The sequence below is a fragment of the Spermophilus citellus genome (genome assembly GCF_964194105.1).
Source record: "Spermophilus citellus genome assembly, chromosome: 2".
In the NCBI taxonomy this organism is placed as follows: Eukaryota; Metazoa; Chordata; class Mammalia; order Rodentia; family Sciuridae; genus Spermophilus; species Spermophilus citellus.
Window position 1 is genome coordinate 33,582,938 of NC_138183.1, and position 23,386 is coordinate 33,606,323.

At 47.8% G+C, this 23,386-nt stretch overlaps 1 protein-coding gene across 1 annotated transcript in view; it reads right to left on the minus strand.

Annotated features, from left to right (window-relative positions):
• The window catches only part of COL15A1 (collagen type XV alpha 1 chain), a 111,283-nt gene that overhangs the window by 12,253 nt on the left and 75,644 nt on the right, over nucleotides 1–23,386 (minus strand). Inside the window, exons 20-33 of the mRNA XM_081282446.1 lie at nucleotides 22,432–22,497; nucleotides 20,921–20,956; nucleotides 19,214–19,276; nucleotides 16,870–16,938; nucleotides 16,725–16,760; nucleotides 12,841–12,894; nucleotides 12,684–12,743; nucleotides 9,401–9,469; nucleotides 9,244–9,285; nucleotides 6,781–6,826; nucleotides 4,174–4,254; nucleotides 3,741–3,790; nucleotides 3,194–3,295; nucleotides 2,196–2,340 (exon numbers count right to left, since the gene is read on the minus strand). Of these exons, the coding sequence (XP_081138572.1) occupies nucleotides 2,196–2,340; nucleotides 3,194–3,295; nucleotides 3,741–3,790; nucleotides 4,174–4,254; nucleotides 6,781–6,826; nucleotides 9,244–9,285; nucleotides 9,401–9,469; nucleotides 12,684–12,743; nucleotides 12,841–12,894; nucleotides 16,725–16,760; nucleotides 16,870–16,938; nucleotides 19,214–19,276; nucleotides 20,921–20,956; nucleotides 22,432–22,497 (919 nt within the window). The remainder of the gene's footprint in view (nucleotides 1–2,195; nucleotides 2,341–3,193; nucleotides 3,296–3,740; nucleotides 3,791–4,173; nucleotides 4,255–6,780; nucleotides 6,827–9,243; nucleotides 9,286–9,400; nucleotides 9,470–12,683; nucleotides 12,744–12,840; nucleotides 12,895–16,724; nucleotides 16,761–16,869; nucleotides 16,939–19,213; nucleotides 19,277–20,920; nucleotides 20,957–22,431; nucleotides 22,498–23,386) is intronic.

Genomic DNA, 23,386 nt, shown 5'->3' on the forward strand with positions numbered 1-23,386 from the left:
CGTGAAACTGGCACACAGAGAAGGGCTGAACAAGGGGGGCTAGAGAACTCTTGCAGGGATCCTGGCTCCTCCTTGGTTCTGGCTGTGCTTTATCTTCCCTACCCAGGAAGTGAGTGCTCATTTTCTCTTTCACAGGGAATACATTTTCATTTTGCTCGAGCAGTACTTTGAGTCAGGTTTCTTGCTTACAACCAAGAGAGCCAAGGCTCAGTTAAAGCCCCAACCTCCAGGTCACCTCCTGTGTAAAGCTCTCCCTATGGTCCAGACTGTGGTCTCTTCCAGGTGCACTCCCACCACACCTGGCTCATGCCAACCCAATCAACAAAAAAACTCATACACTCATGCTAATCATGTTACTGCTGCTACAAGTTGAGCATCTTACCTGAAATGCTTAGAATTAGAAGTGTTTCAGATTTCAGATTATTTTTTAATTTGGAGTATTTGCATATACATAATGAGATATTTTGAGGAAGGGACCAAAGTCTAAATACAATATCCATTTATTTAGGGGCTGGGGATATAGCTCAGTTGGGAAAGTGCTTGCCTCACATGCACAAGGCCCTGGGTTCAATACCCAGCACCATCAAAAAAAAAAAATCCATTTATTTTATGTACATCTTATACATGGAGACTAAAGGTAATTTATATATTTTACATAATTTTGTACATTAAACAGTTTCATGATGTGGAATTTTCTTTGTGTACCATCATGTCAGTAGTCAGAATTTCAGATTTTGGAACATTTCAGATTTAGGGTTCAGATTAGGAATTCTCAACTCATATTATTATTTTCCACCATGTGCATGGTAGAAATAATGTAGGCTTTGGAGATACTCTAATTTGAGTCCTAATTTTGTTGGTGCCACTTATTGGCTATATGACCTTGGAAAGTTTTCTTAATGCCTCTGGGTGTCAGTTTCCTCACCTGTAAATTGGGGATGCTAGTACTTTTCTTAAAGTGTTGTTGTGATAATTCAACAAAACACTGTAGTAAAGTGATTAGCAAAATGCCTGACATTTTGGATGTTTTCTTTAATTTCAGCCACTTTGCCTTTGAGGAACTGAGGCTCCAAGGGATGAATAGATTTTTAACATTGAGGGTTACGATCAACACTGGTCCTTAGCTGGTCAACTCCCTATGGCATTGACAACACAGATGGGAAGGTTCTGCTGTACATGAAAAGATGCTCAACATCATTAGTTATTAGGGAAATGCAGACCACAACCACCGTGGATACACCCAACACCCATTAGGATGGCTACAATAAAAAGATATAATAAGTGTTCATGAAGAGGAGGAGAAAATGGAGCCCTCATACACTATTGGTAGGAAGGCAAAAAATTGCGGGTGCTTTGGAAATGGTTTGGTAATCCCTCAAAAAATTAAACACAGGGGTTGGGGTTGTAGCTTAGTGGTACAGCTCTTGCCTAGCATGTGTGAGGCACTGGGTTCCATTCTCAGCACTGCATATAAATAAATAAAAATAAAATTCTATCAACAACTAAATTTTTTTTTAATTACACATAGAGTTACCACAAGACCCAGATATTTCATTCCTAGGAATATGCCCAAGATAACTGAACATATGCATAAAACTTTGTCTACAAATGTTCATAGCAACATTATTCATCATGGCTGCAAAGCAGAAGCAACTCAGATGTCCATGAACATGTGAATGAATAAACCCAATCAATGTGTATTCTACAGTGGAATATTATTTGGTCAAAAAAAGGAGCAAAGTATTAATACACACTACCACATGGATAAACCTTGAAATCACTATGGTAAAGTAAAAGAAGCCCAACACAAAAGGCCACAGAGTATATGATTCCATTTGCAAATCCAGAGAGAAAGATTAGTGATTGCCAAGATCTGGGAACAGTTGGAGGGAGAGGCAGGTAACTGCTAACGGATACAAAATTTCTTTTTGTTGTGATGAAATGTTCTAGAATCAGACAGTGGGGGTGGCTGCCCAACCTTACAACTATATTAAACACCGTTGAATTGTGCACTTTAAATGGGTGAAGTTTTGATCTGTGAATTATACCTCAGTTTTTAGAAGAGAAAAGAAAGAAGGCTCCACCCAGGAAATAGCCCTCTGTCAGATGGTGTGGCACTGACATGCTACCCAGATGGTGACCCTGAGCACGATGGTAGGGACAGCGTGAATGAGGGCACCACTCACAATACGAACCTGCACCCAGGATCGCTGGAGGTCCTGGGGGCCCAGGGGGTCCCGGCGGCCCAGGAGCACCAGGTCTTCCAAAGCCAGGTGGCCCAGGCAGTCCAGGAATTCCTGGGGGTCCTTGGGGCCCGACCACAGTCTCTCCTTTCTGTCCCTGTCAAGGCAGACACACAGTAGTGGAGGAAAGACCATTAACCTCCAGAAGTCCCGGCTACTGCTTTTTTGTAAGAAGTCAGTGAATTCCAGCTGTTCTTGTCACTATTCACTATCAGGGGCACAGTTCCAGACAGTGTAAGCCCCAAGGAGCAGCAGCAGAGTCATGATGTTCAAAGTCATGAGAGGGCCCTGGAATCAGAAGCCCCTCCCCCAGCATCTTGTTGGGCCTTTGCACTTCACAGATGAGGCTTCGAGAGGGGAAAGGACCCTACAATGCAAAGTAGGGGTTCAGCTAGAAGTGGAACCCCAGGCTCCAGCTTTGCTGGTTCTACCATCATAGTGAGTTCTGGGGCCAGAGTCAATACTCTGATCCCCAAGGTTCATAATCTGGTCATATTCTCCTTGTGGGGAGGGGAGGCAAAATCTAATTATCTCTCTGTAGCCTGGAAAACTCTTATCCTAGGAAGTTCAAGTTTATCTAGAAATTCCATCTTGAGTAGAAATAATATTTTCTCCAAAAATATTTTTTCTCCAAAAACATGACCCTCACCTTCCATTCTGCTTCCATTAGCTGATGTGTTCGCCATTAATGGAATTTTCACCATGTGTGTGAGTGAGGTAGTGTGGGCAGCGCCTGGAGGGTAACTAACTGCCCAGGGCCTGGGGCACTCCTTCCCTCTGTGGGCCTCAGCCAATCTCCCCTGCAATCAGCAAGAGGCAAGGAGAGGGGGCCCTTTTTCCAGCTTGTGGTCCTGTAACTGACCCTTGACTCTCCAGCTGCCTGATCACATTGGGGGCCTCAGGAAAGCTCCAAGTCCCTGGGAAGATGGCATGGAGGGCTCACTACTCACAACCAGGCCTGGATTTCCTGGCAGTCCCGGAGGCCCAGGCACAAAGAAGTTGTCATGAGAGTCTCCTTTTTCTCCTTTGAACCCCCTGTCTCCATTCTCCCCCTGGAAGAGAGAACGTGGGAATATTTCAGTAGGGCTGGGATGAACGAACTGTCTCTAACATAAACCCAAGAAACTGGAAACACAGGCTCTTATGATTTCCATGTGTTGGAAATTTAATTCCCCAAATCATGTATTAATGGCATCTGGAGGTGGGTCATGAAGGCTCTGGATTAATGGACTAATGGATCATCTAGGAGTGCCTTTGTTGTGAAAGTGAGCCTGCTTTGTTTCATTTTATTTTTATATGGTGTCCTAGACCACCTCAGGACTCTGCAGAGTCCTTACCAGCAAGAAGACAGATGCGGCCTCTTTAACTTCCAACCCTGTATAACATTGAGCTGGGTAAACCTTTATTCTTTGCACATTACCCAATCTGTGGCATTCAGTTATAGCAACAGGAAACAGACTGAGATAACAGGCCAGGTGCTTAGTAGAGAATACTCACCTTCAAGCTATTCAGAAAATGTCTCAGGTACACTGGATCCACTGGAGGACCTGAAGAAGAAACAATCCTCAAAACAAGAGCCTTCCAGATGGTAAACAGAGGTACTTCCTAGAGGAAGTGACCCTGCATTGATTTAGTTAATTGGTTTGGTACTGGGCTTGGAGGTGGCTATGGCCCCAGTTTGGGCCCAGCCACCCAGACAAATCCCTGGGACTCTCTGGACTTCATTTTGCATACAAGATATGAACAACTGGCATTCTGGTTTCTCTTGACAGTGTTCCATCTTGGATATGCCAGGCCAACGACTGAGTCTTACCAGAATTCAGAGAAGCTTATGGTCAGGGTGGTAATGGCCTTCGTCTTACTCTGTGATGCCACTGCAATTCTTAGGAAGAAAAATCAAAGGCAAGACCAAGAACAACAGTTGCAATACCTGGTGGTCCTTGGGCTCCTTGGTCGCCTTTTTCTCCTTTTGAGCCAGGAAGACCCCAGGATCCTTTCTCTCCTTTAACACCTGCCACCAAACACACGTGCATTTAAGGGGAAAATCACCTTTATTCTACCTAAAGTCTTGCATAGACAGGTTTTCAAACTGAGCCCTTTTAGCAGAGTCTCCTCAAACAAACACAGGTTTACTGAGAAATCAGCAGGCATAAAAACCTTTGCTACAGATGGAAAGGGCAGAGGCAGCTGCATCCACCCAATTCCCAACCTCGAGAAGCCGGCTGGGGAGACGGACCCAGTTCATAGCAACACAGGCAGGATGCAATAACTGCTATCATGGAGAGGTCAATGGGTACCACAGGAGTCCAGCAAGGGCTGCAAAGAACTCTCCCTTGCACCGTTTCATGAACATAGACTGAGACTCAACATTAATAAACCTTCCAAGTGCATCTCATCTGGGCCTGTGCAGTCTGGAGGTGTGGGGAGCAGAGGAGGAATCTCCCAGGAGGGATAAGGGAAGACCAGAAGGGGGACTAGGATGCTAGTTGGAAGAACGAACACCAGCTGTGCCTGACGCACCTGCCAGCCAGAACAGGAAAGGCCGCCTCAGCACAACTGGCCTCACATCCCGGCCTTCTCTTTCAACTCTTGGTAGGGGAGGAGCAGAGAAGGGGGTCTTGGGAAGGGAAGTGATCCCATGGGGGTAAGGACTATGGGCACCAGAGGTGGGACAGTGCCTGATGGGGGTCAGCAGGAAGGTGTACCACATCTCCCCAGGTCCTACCAGTGCTGGGGGAGCTACCTGAGACGGAGGGACTGAGCAGTGGGGACATGGGACACTACTGTCCCTGATGAGACAGTAGTCAGAGGTGACACCAGACAGTGTTATGGTTTAGTTCTGGAGTATCCTTCAAAAGCACTGTGTTGAAGGCTTGTTCCCCATGCAACAATGTTCAGAGGAAGGGGTTCTGGGAAGTGATCGCATCATGACCTCATCAGCGAATTGATCCATGGATAGCTGAGTGGACTACTGGGAGGCGGTGGAGACAGCAGGCAGGTGAGGCTGCCATAGCTGAAGGAAGTAGGTCACTGGGGGTATGCCCTTGGTGGTCTATATTTTGTCCCTGGATGCTGCTCCTTCTTCTCCTTCCTCTTCCTCTCCTCTTCTTTCCTCCTCCTCCTCTTCTTTTTCTTCTTCTTCCCCTTCTTCCTTCTTCTCTCCTCCTCCTCCTCCTTCTCTCTTTTGTAGCTATCATAAGCTGAGAAGCTTTCCTTCACCACATCCTTCTGCCATGAAGTTCTGCCTCACCTCAGGCCCAAAGCAACAAAGCTGGCCCACCATGCACTGAAGCCTCTGAAACTGTGAGCCAAAATAAATCTTTCCTCCTCTGAGCTGTTCATGGCAGGTATTTCATCCAGAGATGGAAAACTGATGAACAAACCATGAGCTCACTACGCTGTCAGGGCTGCTTGCCTTGAGGGAGCAGTGACCTCCACCAGCAAGCCCAAGGACAACCACTCACCCACCAGCACCATCACATCCAGAATGTTCTGTCCTCCCTCCTCCCAGGGGAGTCCCACCGGACAAAGGAACAAGTGGGGGTCTGAGAAGGCAAATCCAGCTCTACCTCCTCCTCCCCAAGGTCCACTGGGCACCAAGGGAAAGGAGAGCCTCACATAGGATCTGAGCAACAAGGTTGGAAATAGGCTGGACTCAGCAAGCAGAAGTGCAGGAGAACCAGAGGGTCAGACATGGTCAGGGCAGGGTGACCGGAGCAAGCCAGAGGCGAGTAGTGGGGGTGGGGAAGGACCTACTGTTGAAGCTACCAGTGTTCAGACTCCTCAACCAAAAGGGGGACGTGGCCATTCAGAGTATGTGGGGTCAAGGGGAACCAGAGTGACCTCCAGGCCTCTGCCTCCTGGCCTATCTGATGTCCCCAAGAAGCTGCCATGGGTAGCCATGAACATGTGGACACTGACTAATCAAGCCCTCCAGGCCAGCATTCCTTACCCTTTCCTGCACTTACACCAAGAGGCCTGGTGAAATGCGGGTTCTCATTAGGTAGATGCAGGATGGGGCCCAAGGGTCTGCATTTCTAAAGAGCTCTTCCTGGGAGATGCAGGTGTTCATGAATGCTCTGAAGCAAAGGTCTCCTGAGCTCTCCCAGTCCTTCCCTGATTAGTGCTTGGTGTATTATGCTACAACTAATTTTTAATAATAGTTCTCACCTCACACATTCTAAGGGCCTGGGAGGCAGGAAGGGCAGAGAATTCACCTGTCTCAGCCCTGGGCACACGATGATACTAAGCAAGGGGTTGGCATCAGTGAATGTCTGATGAACAGATGAACAAATGAGTGACCCAGCGGGGTGCTCCCTGCTACCAAGGAGGCTCAGCCACGTTGTGCAAAATAGACAGATGCTTAACAAAACCAAACAGAGGTGACCCCGCGGCCTTGGCTCAGCTGCCACCCAGGCCACCCAGTCATACCTCCACCTCCTCTGAAAGTGCCTAGCACTGGGTACTTGCAAACGAGCCTCTTCAAAGGTGCTGAGTAGAGAAAAAGAAAAGCCCACAGTGAAGAAAGAGTGTGTACCATGGAAGGTGATGAGTTCGGAATCCCCAGGATGAGTGGTACCAACCTGGAAAGAGAGAAATACAGGATCAGACCCTGGGCGCCCTGCCCTGGCATGTGTACACCCTGGGGGGACACTGTCCTGGGGGCATGTGGCAGAAAAGGTGATGCTATGAGACAGAACTTGCTTTGGCCCTGGCCCACCCCCACCCCACCAAAGCCCTGAGCTCCCCAGTAGCCCTCAGCACCCAGAAATCCCAGGTCTTCAAGTGGGAGAATCATCATGCAATTGGGTTGGGTAGAGAGTTGAGACCCACAGGCCAAAAATCTCAGCAAAGGGGAAATCCAAGGTTTTCAGGTGACAAGTCATGGCAATGTTGGTCTGGCCCCGGATGAACCCTCTTGGCCTCCTTTTCTATCAATGAGTATGGACCCCCCCAGAGAGATCAAGCATCTAAGCCACCAGTCCTAAAGCTGGCCACTCATCAGAGCTGCTATTGTGCATTACCAAGGATGAGCATAAGGGACTGGTGCTGGCAGAAACCAGAGTCAGTGATGGAACGGTCATTAGACCAGGGATTATTCTGAATTGTTGTAAGTGTCAGAGCCCTAGGGTGCAAACAGCTCTTTCCCAGAGTCCCACATTCCCTTGTCTGGTAAGAGGGGCCAGCTGCAGAGGGGCCAGCTGCAGACTGGCTTTTAGCAGCCCCCCTTCACTTTCTCCCCAGGTGATATGTGGAATCAAAATGATCCAGGATTCTTCTGTGCTTATGGGTAGGATCATGAGCTGCTCAGGGGTCACCAAGAGAAGATGGGGGGAAGGAAGAGAGACTCTGCCAGCATTTCTAAGTTAAGGATGAAGACTGCAGCACCCAGGTGATACTTGCGACGATGCTGCTAAGTTGCCCCACTGCAGGTGTGCTGCAAATGGTTATGGTGCTGCAAGGGCTGAAATCAGAAGGGTGTGCAAAACGCTGGGCATGAGAGGAAGCGCTTCTGCCTGAAAATGTCCACCCTGAGAGGACGTATCCGTGCCCCAGCCCCCATAGCGTCCAGCCAGCCATCATGAAATAAACAACCGAACAAAAATGCTCTAAGCCAGTGTTTGGCTTAAGTAACTCCGTGACCCCCAAAGGCCAAAGTTACCGCAGAGTCCTAGAATAGGTTATGGGAATCACAGTAGCATTTTCACAGCACTCTACAATTTGTCAAGTGCTACTCCATGGCCGGCCCACTTGAAACCTGCAATTGTGTATGTTTGGAGGGGCTTCCGGCACTCACACGCTGAGGGACCTGGGGCTGGCCCACTGCCTCTGAAGGCTGTGATCACTCCTTCATGACAAGGAGGTGGTCATGGGGGGGGGGTCTCAGGAGGGACTCTCTAGCACTGATACTTCCTGTTTCTCACTAATAGAAACATACACTGGGTTGGGGTTGTCTTCACAAGGATCTGGGAGCCAGCAACTCTCTTTGTCACCTTATACAATAGGATCTCATCCTCTGCCTTCCAGGCCAGAGCTCCCGGGCTCTGGACTATACACTAGGATGCTTCAAAGTTCAAACACAGACAGAAGTCGGGAAAACACTCAGCTAAACTGCGTCATTTTGAAGTCTCTGAGCCCAGCCTCATCACCACCTCCAATTATGAATCCACTTCAAAGAACATTTTTAAATTGTCATTTGCAAACCTCAGAGAGCAGAGACCACGCCTGTCTTGTTCACCCGCTTCCCCCGGGGGCCTAGCAGAGTACTTGGCTCTGGGTACATGCTCAATAAATATTTGTTGAATGAATGAGAGAATCATCATGCATCGTACTGTGACTTAGGCCTGCACAGGCCCACCCTCCAGGGCTTCCCCACAGAAACAAGACCTAATAATGTGGATGAAACCCCAGAGTGCTGACTGGCTGGGGGACCAGGCAAGGGCCTGACCCCTTGGAATCACAGTGTCTGCAGTGGCTGCCTGGGATGTCAGATGGGAATTGTGGGCCCTGTTCCATCGTGTCCCGAGACCTTGGACAAGCTAGTGAGCTTCTGTGAGTCATTCTGTTTCCTCATTACAGAGTGGAGGGATCAGCCCTGCCTCTCAGGCTGTGTTCTGTGCTGGGCTGTGACGTGATCGCTGAGAGGGATGGAAGGCAGTAGTTACAGATTGTAGCCCCAATTCCCAGTGCAGAAACCACAGGTTGGCTTTAGTTTTAGGTTTTTTTTTTTTTTGAGGGTTTTTTTTATATTGCTCCATGCATGAAGCTAATGTGATCATACTGATAAAAGACACTGTTTTATTGATCATATTAAAGACCAGTGTGAGCTCCCAAAACAACCCTGAAAACTAAAAGCTTATATCCTTGAAGGGTGTACCCATAAGTGATAAGACATCAGAAGATGCTCAGAGGTGGAGGGGCCCAGCACGGAGGCTGATCTTCTCTGAGTTGCTCTCTGTGCAAAGCCCACCCTTGAAGGCAGTGGCCACATGCTACTTACGGGTGTTTTGCAGTGTGGTCGGGCAGGTACTGGGAAAACGGCCTGTGGGAAATAGAAGGAGAGAGGTGAGGCTGTCAGGGAACTGGACTCCAGCTCATGCCAGTCTGAGGCCTGTTGCTTGATCCTCTGGGAAAGTCCCCCCAAAACCCCAACTCACCCCTTTGATGTTAACCACAGCTCCGGGTGGTCCAGGGGGGCCTGGAGGACCAGGTAGACCAGGGGGGCCCTGAAAGGAGAAAAGAAAGGCCACTGCTGAGTTGAGGCTGCTAAGAGGGTAGAGGCAGCTGAAAGACACCTCCTCCAGGCTTTGGGCACACAGCAAGGAAAGAAGGGTCCCCTGAAGCCACCAACTTCTACCTTGATAGGTGGACCTGTCCACAGAGCATTTCTACATCTGTGACCTCTTTGCATCTTCCCAGCAAACCACCAGGAAGACAACAGTATTGTCCCTGGTTGATCCATGCAGATAAGGAGGCCCAGAGAGGGGAAGCTACCTGCTCAAGACCACACAGCCACTGACAGCAAACCAAGATTGGAACTCAGAGTCTGACTCCCAGAGAGTGTTGAGTTGATGGGAAGCCTACCAGCTCTCTGTCAGTGCATCCCTAGCATGGAAGGGCCTGAAGGAGAGCCTCAGAAAGACGAAATTAAGAACAAAGCTCATGTTGAACAGCACAGTCAATTTCAGCCTGGCCTTAGGATCATGCAAAGTCTTCTCATCCCAGCCCAGAGGAGGACATGCAGCGGGTGGTAGGTGCTGACAGGCAGGTGCAAGGAGGGCTGCACTGGTCCTCTAAATGGAGCCATGGGTTCACCGGCTCCAGGGGGCTTGATGAGCAGGAGCCAGACCCTTAATACTTTAGGAAAATTGGATTTCTGAACATATAAAGTGAGGCAGTGTGGTACACACAGAAGCAAAATGGACACAGAGTTGTGTCTGCCTCTTGGTTTGGTGACCTTCAGTGGCAGCCCTAACTTCTGTAGGTCCCATCCTCCCATGTTCCTGGATGGGCAGAATCAGTATTATCACCGTGGCCTGACTATCAAAAGCTTTATACAGATTCAATTCAATCCCCATCCAATGACTAATTCTTCACAGAACTAGAAAAAGCAACTCTGAAATTCATTTGCAAAACTAAGAGACCTAGTATAGCCAAAGCAATCCTGGGCAAAAAGAGAGATGTTAGAGGTATCACAATACCTGACCTCAAAAGAGACTAGAGTTAAATAGCATGGTACTGGTACCAAAACTGATATGAAGACCAACGAGACAGAACAGAAGACACAGATCCAAACCCACATGGATACAGTTATCTGATATTAGATAAAGGTGTCAAAAACATTTATTGGAGGAAAAAAATAGCCTTTTAAACAAATGGTGCTGGGAAAACTGAAAATCTATATGTAGAAGAATGAAACTGGCCTCTCTCTCTCTCACACCCTGCACAAAAGTGGATCAAGGACCTAGGAATTAGACCTGAAACTCTGCAACTGCTAGAAGAAAATGTAGGTCCAACACTCCAACATGTTGGAACAGGAACCAAGTTCCTTAACAAGACTCCTAAAGTGCAAGAAACAAAACCAAAAATCAGTAAGTAGGAGGGCACAGAATTTAAAAAATTTCTGTACAGCAAAGGAAACAGTTAAGAAAGTGAAGATAGAGCCGACAGAATGGGAGAAGGTCTTTGCCACCTACACCTCAGATATAACATTAAGATCAGAATATATAAAGAACTCAAAAAACTCAACATCAAAACCCCAAATAATCCAATTAATAAACAACAGGCAAAAGAACTAAACAGACAATTCTCAAAAGAAGAAATACAATTGGTCAACAAATATATGAAAAATGTCCAACATCTCTGCAATCAGGGAAATGCAAATCAAAACTACATTGAGATTTCATCTCACTCCAGTCAGAACATCAATTATCAAGAATATAATAATGATAAGTATTGGTGAGGATGTGGAGAAACAGATAAGGTACGCTCACACATTGTGGGTGTAGCACTAGTTAGTATGGAAATTTCTTTAAAAACTAGGAATGGATCCACCATATGATCCAGCTCTCCAAGTCCTCAGTATAGATCCCAAAGACCAAAAATTGCCATACTAAAGGGATATAGGCATATATCAACCAAGGTGCCCTTCGACAGATGAATGGATTAAGATAATGAGGTATTCATACACAATGGAGTATTACTCAACCATAAAGAAGAATGAAATCATGGTATTTTCTAGAGAGAGAGAGAGAAAGGGAAACCATGGAGGAGTCCATCAAAAAAGAAGGTTGAGGGGCTGGGGTTTTGGCTCAGCGGTAGAGTGCTTGCCTCGCACATTCGAGACCCTGGGTTTGATCCTCAGCACCATATAAAAATAAAGGTATTGTGTCCAACTACAACTAAAAAATAAACTAAAAAAAGGAAAGTCAATCAGTTGGCTAGATGAAGGGGCTGGCGGGGGGGGATAGAGATGGGTTAAGGGAAAAACAGAGGAACAAATCTAACCTAACCTTTTAATGTCCCTATATGAATAAACCACAGTGAATCTCACCAACATGTACATCCACAAGATACTAACCGAAAAGAAAAAAGAAGTAAAAGTAAATGGCAGAAAGACCAGTAGAGGGAAGGGAAGAGGAGGGAGGGGAGGGTGGAGGAGAGGGAAATACTGGGGACTAAACTGGAGCAAATTATATTCCACGCTTTTTAAAAATTGTGTCAGAATGAATCCTATTGTTATATATAACCAAAAAGAAACAATAAAAAAAAAGGAAAGGGGAAAAGAGAATATTCAAAATCTTCTTTTGTGACATAGTATTAAAACACATTTTTGGAAAAAAAATTCCCCTATGTAAAACAAGGACCCCACAGAGTGTCTGATGGGCTGGTTAGTTATCACCAAGATGATGTGGGCTACTGCCCTTACACTTTGCACAGTGTCTGGTACACAGTAGGTGCTCAGTACACACTGGTTTTCTTCTCCGAGAGCCTGGACCCTGCTGCTTCCCCCAGCATCCACCATGGTGGGAGGTCCTAAGTGGTGGGTCTGCCTTGGATAATCACTCATAAGCACCAACTGAGCCCTAGTGATATGAGCACCCTTGGGACTGTGTTCAGGAGGGAAGAGAGGACACCACCCTGGAGTCAAAGCCCTGGAATTTGGAATCACATTTCCTGAGCACAGCCAGACCCCTTCTCCCTGCCCTCCCTTTGGGGTTTGCACAAGGAGGCTGATGGCCCACTGAGATGACCTAGGTGGCAGGGGACTCTTGAGAGTGAGCCAGAGGGTAGGGCTGGGTGGGAGGACCTTTGTAAATGGCAGTGCAGACAGAAGAAAAACATTTCTGAAACGTAACCTGTCAGTCCCACTCATGGGACACCAGCTCCCAACTCTGCCCCCAGGGTGACACAGGAGGGGTCAGTGGCTGTGGCACTCACCGGCATCATGATCCCTCGATCTCCCTTGGCTCCCTTGAGGCCGTTCAGTCCTGGGCGACCCTGAGACCCACAGGAGACACTTTAGTAACCCCCTGGCCCACGGGCCAGCCTGGCCACGCACCCCCTTCCATCCAGTCTGAGGAGCACCCATACCTACCGGTCGCCCTGGAAGGCCAAATTCTCCTTTGTGTCCTGGTGGTCCTTTGGGCCCCTAGAGGCAAAACAAACCCCGGATTAGAAACTCAAGGTGCAGAGAGATAGGGACGGGAGGTGTGAAGCCTGACTTTGTGGGCAGTGATCCGGAGGCCCATGGAGAGGAGGGAGGAGGGCAGGGAGCGGTTTCAAAGCTCCCACCTGCCCAGTTCCTGTCTCCTGCCTCTCCTGGGCTGGGGGCACTTGCTCAGCCCCCACCATGCTCCACTTGCCTGCAGGCTCTGCCCCAGCCCAGATGCTGGGCCCAGCTCCTCACAGTCAGGGCTAACTGCACAGCAAGAGGTCAGTCTCTCAGGGCTCAGTGCTCAGAACTCAGACCCCTGCCCTAGGTTGTGTGTCCCAGGGGTCCCCACAGGCCCCACTAGGAATAACACAGCCTGCACCCCACCAGAAGGCCTGCTTGGTGGCACTTGGCTTCTGCCTTCCTCCTACCTGTCCCGAAGACCAGTCTTGGCCAGGCACCCTCTCCTTTGCTCAGTCCCTGACCCAAGGACCCTATTTCAGCGCTGGCTTTCTCAGTCCATTTCTTGAGCTACTGCCCTGCTCCCTGCAGGAATCTCCATGTCTTCTAGCACCTGGGGTGCAGGCTGCTCAGCCCAGGAGACCATCACTCAGGCACCTCTTCCTAGAACCTGCTTCATCCCCACTCCTGTGGCTGGGTCTTCTCTTTGTCCCAGGGGAAGGCAGGTTTAAACCGGCAGCCCTGCAAGTCCCTTCTTTCTGCCACCATTAACATGGCCAGCCCTTCCCCCAAAGATAGCAAATAAAGACTGTATTGAAACAGGGTATACATAAAGTCCCTGGTCCACAGTGCTCTCAGGGAAGGAAAAGTGGAGAGAAAGAGTTAACAGCACCAGTCACTTGGTTGGTAGGTGGTAGGGTAACACTTCCCAAATATCCACATGCACAGGAACCACCTGGGTCTTATTAAAATGCAAATTCAGCATGTCTGGGCGGGGCCAAGGTTCCAAATGTCTAACAAGCTCCCAGGGGACACTGGTGATGTGGCACTCGGACCACACTTTGAGAAACAAGACCCTAGTGAATTTGCAAAGGAGATGGAAGTTATACTAGTCACTAGGACCACAGCTAGCCCAGATGGCATCTTGATGCAAATTAAAAGGTGCCCTCACTGACTGTGTTTGGCAAGCTGTGAGCAAGCTGGCCTTCAGTGGGACAACCCCCACGCCATCTGCAGCCACCTGCTGGCTCCCATTGCCGTTTGTATTTCCCAGGGTACTGGAGGCTACAGAGTGGTTAACCAGTACTGAAGGAGACTCTCTCAGTCAGCCTTGGCTCTCAGCTACCCCACTCCACAGTGTGGTCTCCTTGACCTCAGGGAACAAAGGCCTCAGAAGGTCTTTATTTTTTTTAATTTGTTCTTACTAGTTATAAGAGACAGTAGAATGTATTTTGACATATTATACATATATGGAGTATAACGTCCCATTCTTCTGGTTGCACATATCGAGTTATATTGATCATATATGCGTATAGGATAGTTATGTCTGGTTCATTCTACTATCTTTCCTATTCTCATTCCCTCTCCCTTCCCTTCAGTCCCCTTTGTCTAATCCAAAGTACTTCTATTCTTCCCTACCTCACCCCTTAATTATGAGTTAGCATTCACGTATCAGAGAGAACATTCGGCCTTTGATTTTTTAGGATTGGCTTTTTTCACTTAGGATGACAGTTCTCAGTTCCATCCATTTACTGGAAAACGCTATAATTTCATTCTTCTTTATGACTGAGTAACATTCCATTATGTATCTTCAGCAGTTAGAAAAATGCAAATTAAAACTACACTGAGATTTCCTCTTACTCCAGTCAGAATGGCAATTATCAAGAATACAAGTAACAATGAATGTTGATGAGGATATGGGGAAAAACATACACTTATACATTGCTGGTGGGACTGCAAATTGGTACAACCATTATGGAAAGCAGTATGGAGATTCTTCAGAAAACTTGGAATGGAACCACCATTCGACCCAGTTATCCCACTCCTCAGTTTATACCCAAAGGACTTAAAATCAGCATACTACAGTGACAAAGCCACATCAATGTTTATAGAAGATCAACTCATAACAACCAAGCTATGGAACCAACCGAGGTGCCCTTCAACAGATGAATGGATAAAGAAAATGTGGCATATATTCACAATGGAATATTACTCAGAAGGTCTTTTGAGGGATGCACTTTGGAGATTATATGCGTTATTCACAAGGGACACGTGACTGTTATACAAACATGTGATCCTGTGTCCCCAGGGCTGAGATCCAGCTTGAACCAAACAACCCCATGTACAATGCTGCTTGCTGCCCACAATGTTCTGCAAGAATCCAGGGCAGCTTGCTCCTTGGAAATAGTGGGGTGCAGTGGAAGGATTCTGGATGTAGGGTCTGAGAGGCTGGCCTCAAATTCCCCACCTGCCACTTAAAAGCAATGTGACAGTAAGTAGGTTACTTAGCCTCTTGGAGCTTTGGTTTCCTTGTCCATAAAACAGGGATCCTGCTATTCACATCTTAGGGTTATGAGTGTGAAATGAGATGAGCTGTGTGAGAGACCAATACAGTGTCTGACCCACACAGATGTTCTCCACCTGAATTTTCTCCATTTTGAGGGAAGAAATGTATGACAGAGAAGTTTAGGGCTCATCCTTGAGAGAAATAATAGGAAAACTGTCCAGCTGTGTTGGATCCCTAGAACAGCCAGTCCAGAAGCACCTAAAATACCATCTAGTCTTAATCCCATCTCTCCTCCAACAGATGGGCAAACAAGCCCAGAGAAGAGGGCAAGTAGCAGATAGAATCCAAAAAGCTCAGAGAGATTTTGTGGGTGTTATGGTTTGGATGTGAGGTGTCCCCCAAAAGCTCACGTGTGAGACAATGCAAGAAGGTTTGGAGGAGAAATTATTGAGTTGTAGACTTAATATAATCAGTGATCTAACCTTAAATGGGACTAACTGGTAACTGGAGGCAGATGGGTGTGGCTGGAGGAAGTGGCTCATTGGGGGCGTGGCTACCAGTTATATATTTGTATCTGGCAAGTGGAGACCTCTTTCTGTTTCCTGATCATCATGTGAGCTGCTTCCCTCCACCCCATTCTTCTGCCATGATATTCTGCCTCACCTGGAGCCCCAAAGAATGGAGCCAGCCTTCTATAGACTAAGACCTCTGAAACTGTAAGCCCTCCAATAAACTTTTTCTCCTCTACAACTTTTCTGGTTGGGTCTTTTAGTCACAGCAGCAAAAAAAAAAAAACACCAAAAACCAAAAAACAAACAAACAAAAAACCTGACTAAAACAGCAGGGCTTCCTGTCAAATGGCAATAGATTAACAACTGTGGTATGACCTTGAGGGCTCACCACCATCTGCTTTTCCCTCTTTCCTGGACACACAGCTATGGCTACATGTCTGAGGCCCCAGGGATCTAAGTTCTGGCCAAAGAGAGTGTACTCAAAGTGATGTTCGTTATTTCCAGTCTTCCCTGACCCCAAACTCAGCCTGCCAGGTGGAAGATATTGGTGTGACTTGGAATCCAAAAGATGGCAGAGTCACAGCACGGACCCTCCTGGGTCCCTGAGTCACTGCCTGGAGAAGAGAGGCCCAAGAAGGAATAACCACAGGGCACTTGGGAAGAGGGATTGGCTGCTACTGTGCTGGGCCCTGAGAAGCTTACGCAACTGCAGCTTGCCTTTCTAACATGTGGATGCTTTGCCACATTCTTTGTATTTTCATGACTGGGACAACTGCATCTAAGTAAGGAAAGTATTATAACTTTATCATACCCCAGTCCAGACTCAGCTGAGAGACACTGTGGCTTACCATGGGTCCTGGGGTCCCGTGCATTCCAGGTTCACCCTAAAATGGGGAGATACATACTTGTCAGTCTGAGGAACACTGTTAGAGGCACCAATATGCAAAGCCAAAGTAGATGTGTGGTGGCTTCAGCACCTGGTGACATAATTACCTTTTTCCCCTTCAGCCTTTCCAGAGGAGTATCCCCCGTCAGGATGGCGCCAGGCTCTCCCTTCTCACCCTGCAATGCAGAGAACCTTTCAGTGAAGTCACACCTGCTCCTGCCATCGTGCCCAGTGGATCACTAAGACCTCTCAGGCCTGCTGCCATGATTAATCACCTCTGTCCTGCCTTCACAACACCCTTCCAGCCCCACCGCACCCCAAAATTACCTCTCACTAGAGGATTGCGACAGCCTCCTATGTGACCACGATCCCTCCACTGACCATCAGAGCTACTGTGTCATAGCACAGGCCATAGCCTCCCAAAGCCCTCCAGGGCTCCCACTATTATTGATCTGCACCCTCACTATCAATCATCCAGGAACCAGCCCTAGCATGGTCCTTCCACCTCTTGCCACATGATACCCCAACTTCTGGCTCCTGATATATCTGGTGGCTTGACTTCCTAACAACATGACTTAAGATCTGTTCCTATCAAGTATCCTCATTTTTGTTAAAGCTTCTGAAATTGAGAAAGAGATGAAGGTAAAGACACCAGATGCCTCTCTCAACACAGGGGCCCTGTGTTTCCATGGCCAGCTTTGCCTCCAAATTCCAGGCTTCTGTGTGAAAAATTATTTGGTCAGGCAAACTATCCCAGATGTTAGTTAGAGAAGGGGAAATGGGAGACAGGCAAGGATGAAGGATCCCACCCTCAATCCTGTCCTCGGCAGAGCCACCCACTATCCCCAGAGGGTCCTGAGAAGACAAAAGTCCAGAGAGCAAGGCCAAGTAGAGAAACCTTCTGTCTCCCTGGGAGGTCTGATGCTGGCCCCTGGGGAGCTGGGCTGGGCCACACCAGCTCAAAGCAGCCAGGCAGTGGTACTAAAGCGAGCAGAGCAGCCTCTTCCTCCATCCCCCAAAGCCCATGCATGATACTTGGGTCTTACCACTCCGCTGGTGAGGAAAGGCAGTCCTGAGTCCGCCAGCAGCGAGAAGAAGCAGGCACAAAAGCATTAGAGGCAAAGTGAGAGGAAGCACATGGGCTGCAATGGCTGGAGCAGGGCCACCTGGGGCATCTGTCCCCGTCATTCACAGCAGCAGAGGGTTAGGTGCCGCCAGGTCCATCTAACCTTGTCACATCAGGAACAGCATTGGAAGCAATAACGGCTCTTCTCCAAGCCAGAGCTGCCCCGCACTGTTCTCCCTGCAGGCCCTTGGCAGCAAAAGCACCCAAGATATTGACCCCATGTGGCTCTAAAGGTCTCCCAAGCATGTCAACCCTCCACCCATGTGGCCCAACAGACACCAGAGCCTCTCTCTTCCTCTGTGGAGGCCTGTGTGGCAATATGGAGACAGAGAAAGAGATGGAGGAGGGAAAGAGATCGTCATGCTCTCTCCTCTTGGAAAGCACACTGCTGGCTCCCCATGGCAGGCTTAGGGGACCCGCTCAAGCTCTCTGGCACACGCCCCCTGCCACCTCTCCTGTCTGTTCCCCGGGTCCTATTTCCACACCCCTGCTGATCAGTATAAGAACCTGCTGGCACACCTTTGTGGGTAGTAGATGAAAGAGGAATGAATATATAAATGAGTGGGCGGGTGAGAGAATTCAATCTAGATTTTTGTGATCTGTTTATGGCTGTCACTCTTTCCCTCATCTATAAAAATCACCCGGGAAGTTAATTCTAAGAGGCAAATGTAGAAGGTACAAAGACTGGTTCTGTACCCGGGGAGCGCTCAGGAAGTGCTCTGCATGCTAAATATTTATTCCAAAGATTGTGGACCAAGACTGTCATCCAGCTGCAGAAGGCCCCAGCTTGTAATTCTAAATATTGGCATTCGTTTTATTCATGAGCTAGGCACACTTTGATCCCTCAAAGGCTGTGAGTGTCATTTGTGTAGAAGGTCTAACCTGGTTCTAGAGCTGGAGTAAAACCTGGGGAATATGCATATTCTAAGGAGGATACCCAGCAGGTGATAGACCACCCACTGCATTCAAGGGGGTGCTGAGTGGCATTCTTTTTCCAAATTATGGTGAAATTCAATTTCATGTTCCCATGGATAACCTGTGCCATGGAGGAACCCTGAGATAATAAATGTTAGGAGCTGAAGAGTGACTGCTAATAGACACAGGGTTTCTTTTGGACATGATGAAAACGTTCTAGAATTAGATAGCACTGGTAGTTACACAATGTTGCAAATCTACTAATAACCACTGAATATAATTTAAAGAAATTATTATGGTATGTGAATTGTATCTCAGAGAAGAGGAGAGCTAACATTCATGTCCAGCGCACTGGAAATGGTCAGCAAATTCCACAGCACGATCCCACCCAGACACCTGGTCCCCCTCACCTGTTCTCCTTTGAGTCCTGGAAATCCAGGCACACCAGTGTCACCTTTTGGTCCTCTAGGGCCCTGGAAGGAATTATTGAAAGGTATTGTGTTGTTTGTTAAAATGCTTTAACCAATCAGAAAAACTTCCCTCCAACCAAAGTAGAAAAATAGAGCATGCCATTCCCCAGGAAGATAGAAGTCATGATTAGCTGAGATTTTCTGAGATTTAAGAGGTCCAGAAATTGTGGTCTAGAGAAAGTGACCCTGAGTGGCAGGAGGCCCAGAGGTCCCGGGCTTCTCTGAATGTTGGTTTCTTCCAGCAAGGAAGCTGCTTCCACTTACCCCCTGCCCTCCTGGGCCATCCTGCTGCCCACTCACCCCAACACTCACCCTCTATGACTCTCATCCTTTTGCTCCCCACTACCTGTGAGATGGGGCCCAGCACCCTAGCCTGACTCCCAAGCCCATCCTCCCTGCACCCCCACCCCACTGCTTCTGTACCCATGCTCATGCCACCCCTGCAGGGATGGCATCACCCCTCTGCAGAACCAAATTCCACATGCCCCAGCCAGAGGTGACCTCTTCTCAAGTCCTCAGACACTGGATGTCTGTCACGGTGACTCACGACAGCCTCTCCAAAATGCATTTCAACACTTGACTGTTAAACTTTTCACAAGCCCAATATATAAATATGTCCAGTGGAGCTTCCCTTGGCAGCCTGGATCCTGCCTATCTGGTCCCCTCCTTGTGCCCTACAGTGGTAAACAGGCTCTTTTGAGGAGCCTGAGGCTCCCTCAGAACACACAGCCACTCTTGAGAGGAGGGTGTATTCTGGAACATGCTTTGGCTTTGGGAGCAGTCAAGCTGGAGTGGAGCCAAGGTCTGGACTCTTCTGCTAACCGAGGTGTTATACCGTGGTCGGCACTCCCGACTGTTTTCTCAAGTCTAGTTAACATGTATTGCTAGTGTCCCTGTAGTTTATGCTCTGTTAGAAAATGTAAAACTGTTCCCCAAAATAAAACAGAGATGACCTATAATTCTACTGTGAAGAACAAATTTCTATTACATTTTGATAAATTTCTTTCTTTGGTCCAGGAAGCGGTGTGTGTCACCTCTTGGCATTAGGACTTAAGGTGCAGGGTCTTAAAAGAAATTGTTCATATCTTGCCCTGGGGCCAGGCTTCAGCACACATTTAAACTTTTAGACACAAATAATCACTTTTGATGTAGAAATGGATCTTCCTCTTCCATGGTATAAGCCCCATAATGGCACATATGGACTGTTAAATGTTGGGATCCTATCCCAAGGTTCTCCTTCCCCCACTTTCCACCACTACATCCTGTCCCTTCAGGGACTTCATCTACTTGAACTTTTTCTACCTAAAGCATCTACTGTCATGCATGGCGAGCCAAGCTTTGGTTGGTCCTGGGGTAAGAAGACGTGAGTAGGACCAAACCCTCCCCAAGGTTTTTGCAAAACAGCCAAGAACAAACAAGACAGACAAAGGGACAAATAACCATTATTTAAGGCAGAAAAGAATCACAAGAGTGGTGACAATAAAGCCCCATGAGACTCAAAGAAGGGGACCCTTTGAGGTGAGAACAAGGACACAAAAATTAATGAAAGAGATGGTGCTGGAGCTTGGTCATGTAGAGATGGAGCAAAATGTCATTCCAGGTGGAAGAAACAGAATGAGCACAGCCCTGAGCACAGATGGAACTTACTGGAAATCCGGGCAGCCCAGGCAAACCATCCGGTCCCTGTGAAACACCAAAGACAAAGCATTTCCCAAACCATCAGGAACATGCGGCCCCAGCACCTTCCCAGGGCCTAAGCTGTCCCCCAGGGAGGGCTTGGTGGTCTTGCTGCCCCATTTTGTAGAAGATGCTGAGCCTGGGAGGGAAGAAACCCTGCAGCCACACAGCTAGTTGGCACTAGAGGCAGAAGCTGCACTCGGGCACCCAGAGCCCCACTCTGCAGCTTCCTCCTCGGTGAGGTTCCTCAGCACTTGAAATCCTTAGGGGTGATGTAGACGGCATGAGGACCTCACGAGTAAACTCTGAGGAGTGGGTCAGGAGGCAGCCCGGGGGACTGGGAGGATGTGGGTTCATGATGGTGGGGTTTGCTCTTTTCCCTTGGCAGGAATGAGAATTATAACTAGCCAATTAAAGGACCTGAGACAAAAAAAAGTTGGTGCTGTCCTATGGTGGGGGCCAGGGCCCCTCTTCCTTTTCTGCCAACCTCATATATATATATGGATGCAGTGCAGAAGATTCAGACAACCCACAGACCGACATCACTCCACAGGAGAAGCCGGTGGCAGACAACCTCTCAGATAACTGCAGAAAGCTTTGGGCAATTAGTAGATTTTACACTTCCTCAGAAGCACACAAGATGACTTATTTTCTCCAGGTCATGGATGGACAGGCCAACTCCCCTGGGATCTGCAGTGACAGCCCAAGCAGCCCTGGGCCCTGTACAGCTGCAGAGGTATAAGCCTTGGTTTCCATGGTGACTCACAGTGCCAAAGTGCACAAATCAGCTTCACATCCCTCACCTCCTATAAGCCATCCCCAAATGGCAAGGTGCTATCAGAGAAGAGGATCTGGGGCTCAGAGTGGGGTTTGGTGGAGCTAGGGCTGGAATCCCAAGGCTCCTAAGCAAGAGCTTTCCTCCTTCCCAGCTGCCAGCAGATGCAATGGGGATTTATTGTACAGGTGGGAAGAGGGAGCTTTCTTCTTCTTACGTCCTGCTGTGCCATGGGCCAACCCTGCGGACTTGCAGAAGTAGAGTCACTTCCTTGTGTGTCAATTTCCTCATCTCTAAAAGGGGACTAGAAAGACTGAAGCAAGTCATATTCCATCTTCGTGCTCCAGGTTCCCATTAACACAGCTATGCGTCCCTCTAGGCTCTTCCTGGAAATTAGACGCTGCAGATAACAGCACGCCCAGAACATGGCACAGGTGGCAATCTGTCTGATACTAGGATCCCTTGATTTCTATGACACATATTTCTGATGCCTAGGACTAGAAACTTCTGCTGCAGTGGACACAACTCTCTGCATGATCAAATTAATATGAAAGCAACTTCTCCAACATGCTCCATTCTCTCCATTCTACCCTGATATACTCTAGCTTGATGTTTCAGGAGCAGAAAGGATCCCAAACCAACATGACATTGTTTCAACGGGGCACTTGGGTAGGGACTTCACTCTAGGGCAGCTGCAGATACAAACCGGAGGCCCCATGAGCTCAGGAATGTCCGATAAATTCATGGATCCATGGGTGATATTGATCAAAGACTGAAAAGAGAGAAATCATAGCATGAGGACAAAAGATGGCATGTGTTCTGTCTTGCTTCTGACTGTGAGGCTTTCATTGAAGTCACCCAGCAAGGCACATATTGATAACACCCCAAGGCCCCTGCCAATCACACCCATCCCTCCTGCTTCCTACCACACCGCCCTGAGCCGTCTTGTCACTTTTCTTTTTTAATTAACTTTAAAATGGCACAACACGTGAATGCCTCCTCTCTTTTAAAAATTTTAAATATGTACATAGATATGTATATGTTAATACTTATGTCTATATCCCCATAGGAAGCATTTAATGTTGGGGGGGTGGGCGTGTGCATGTTTGCTCATGTGGTTATTTTACATAAATGGCAGCAGGCTTTATTCCTGAATTTGCTTTTTCCACTCAACCATATTTTGCAGAGATCTTTCCATGTGGAAATTCTGTAGTATGCCTATTTTTAGTTTCGACAGATTGCCAAAGAACCGTTCAAAGAGGCCGTACAATTTACACTTCCACAGAAGCACACAAGATGACTTATTTTCCCACATCCTTACCCACACTCGATTTTTTTAGTGACATATATTTTTTTTAACTCCAGTGATCCTTTTCCCAGTTATTTGGGACTTTCTGTCTTTCTACTGTCCACCAGCTTGATGTTATTTCTCCCAGAAGGGTCACTGTCTTGCATGAATGGGAGGGTCTGCTATTAAGGGGGTCATGATCTGATCCCAGTCACATTCCAGTCTCCTTTTCAGATTCCCATGGCTCTCCAACCACCCCCAAGCCTGCCACCCCTGTCCATCAGCTCCCTGAGTCTTGGGCAAATCACACAGTGCTACTCTCTGCTTTGGCTCAGGGTATGGTTGCCACTTCAGCTCTGCAAGTTCTGCCCTC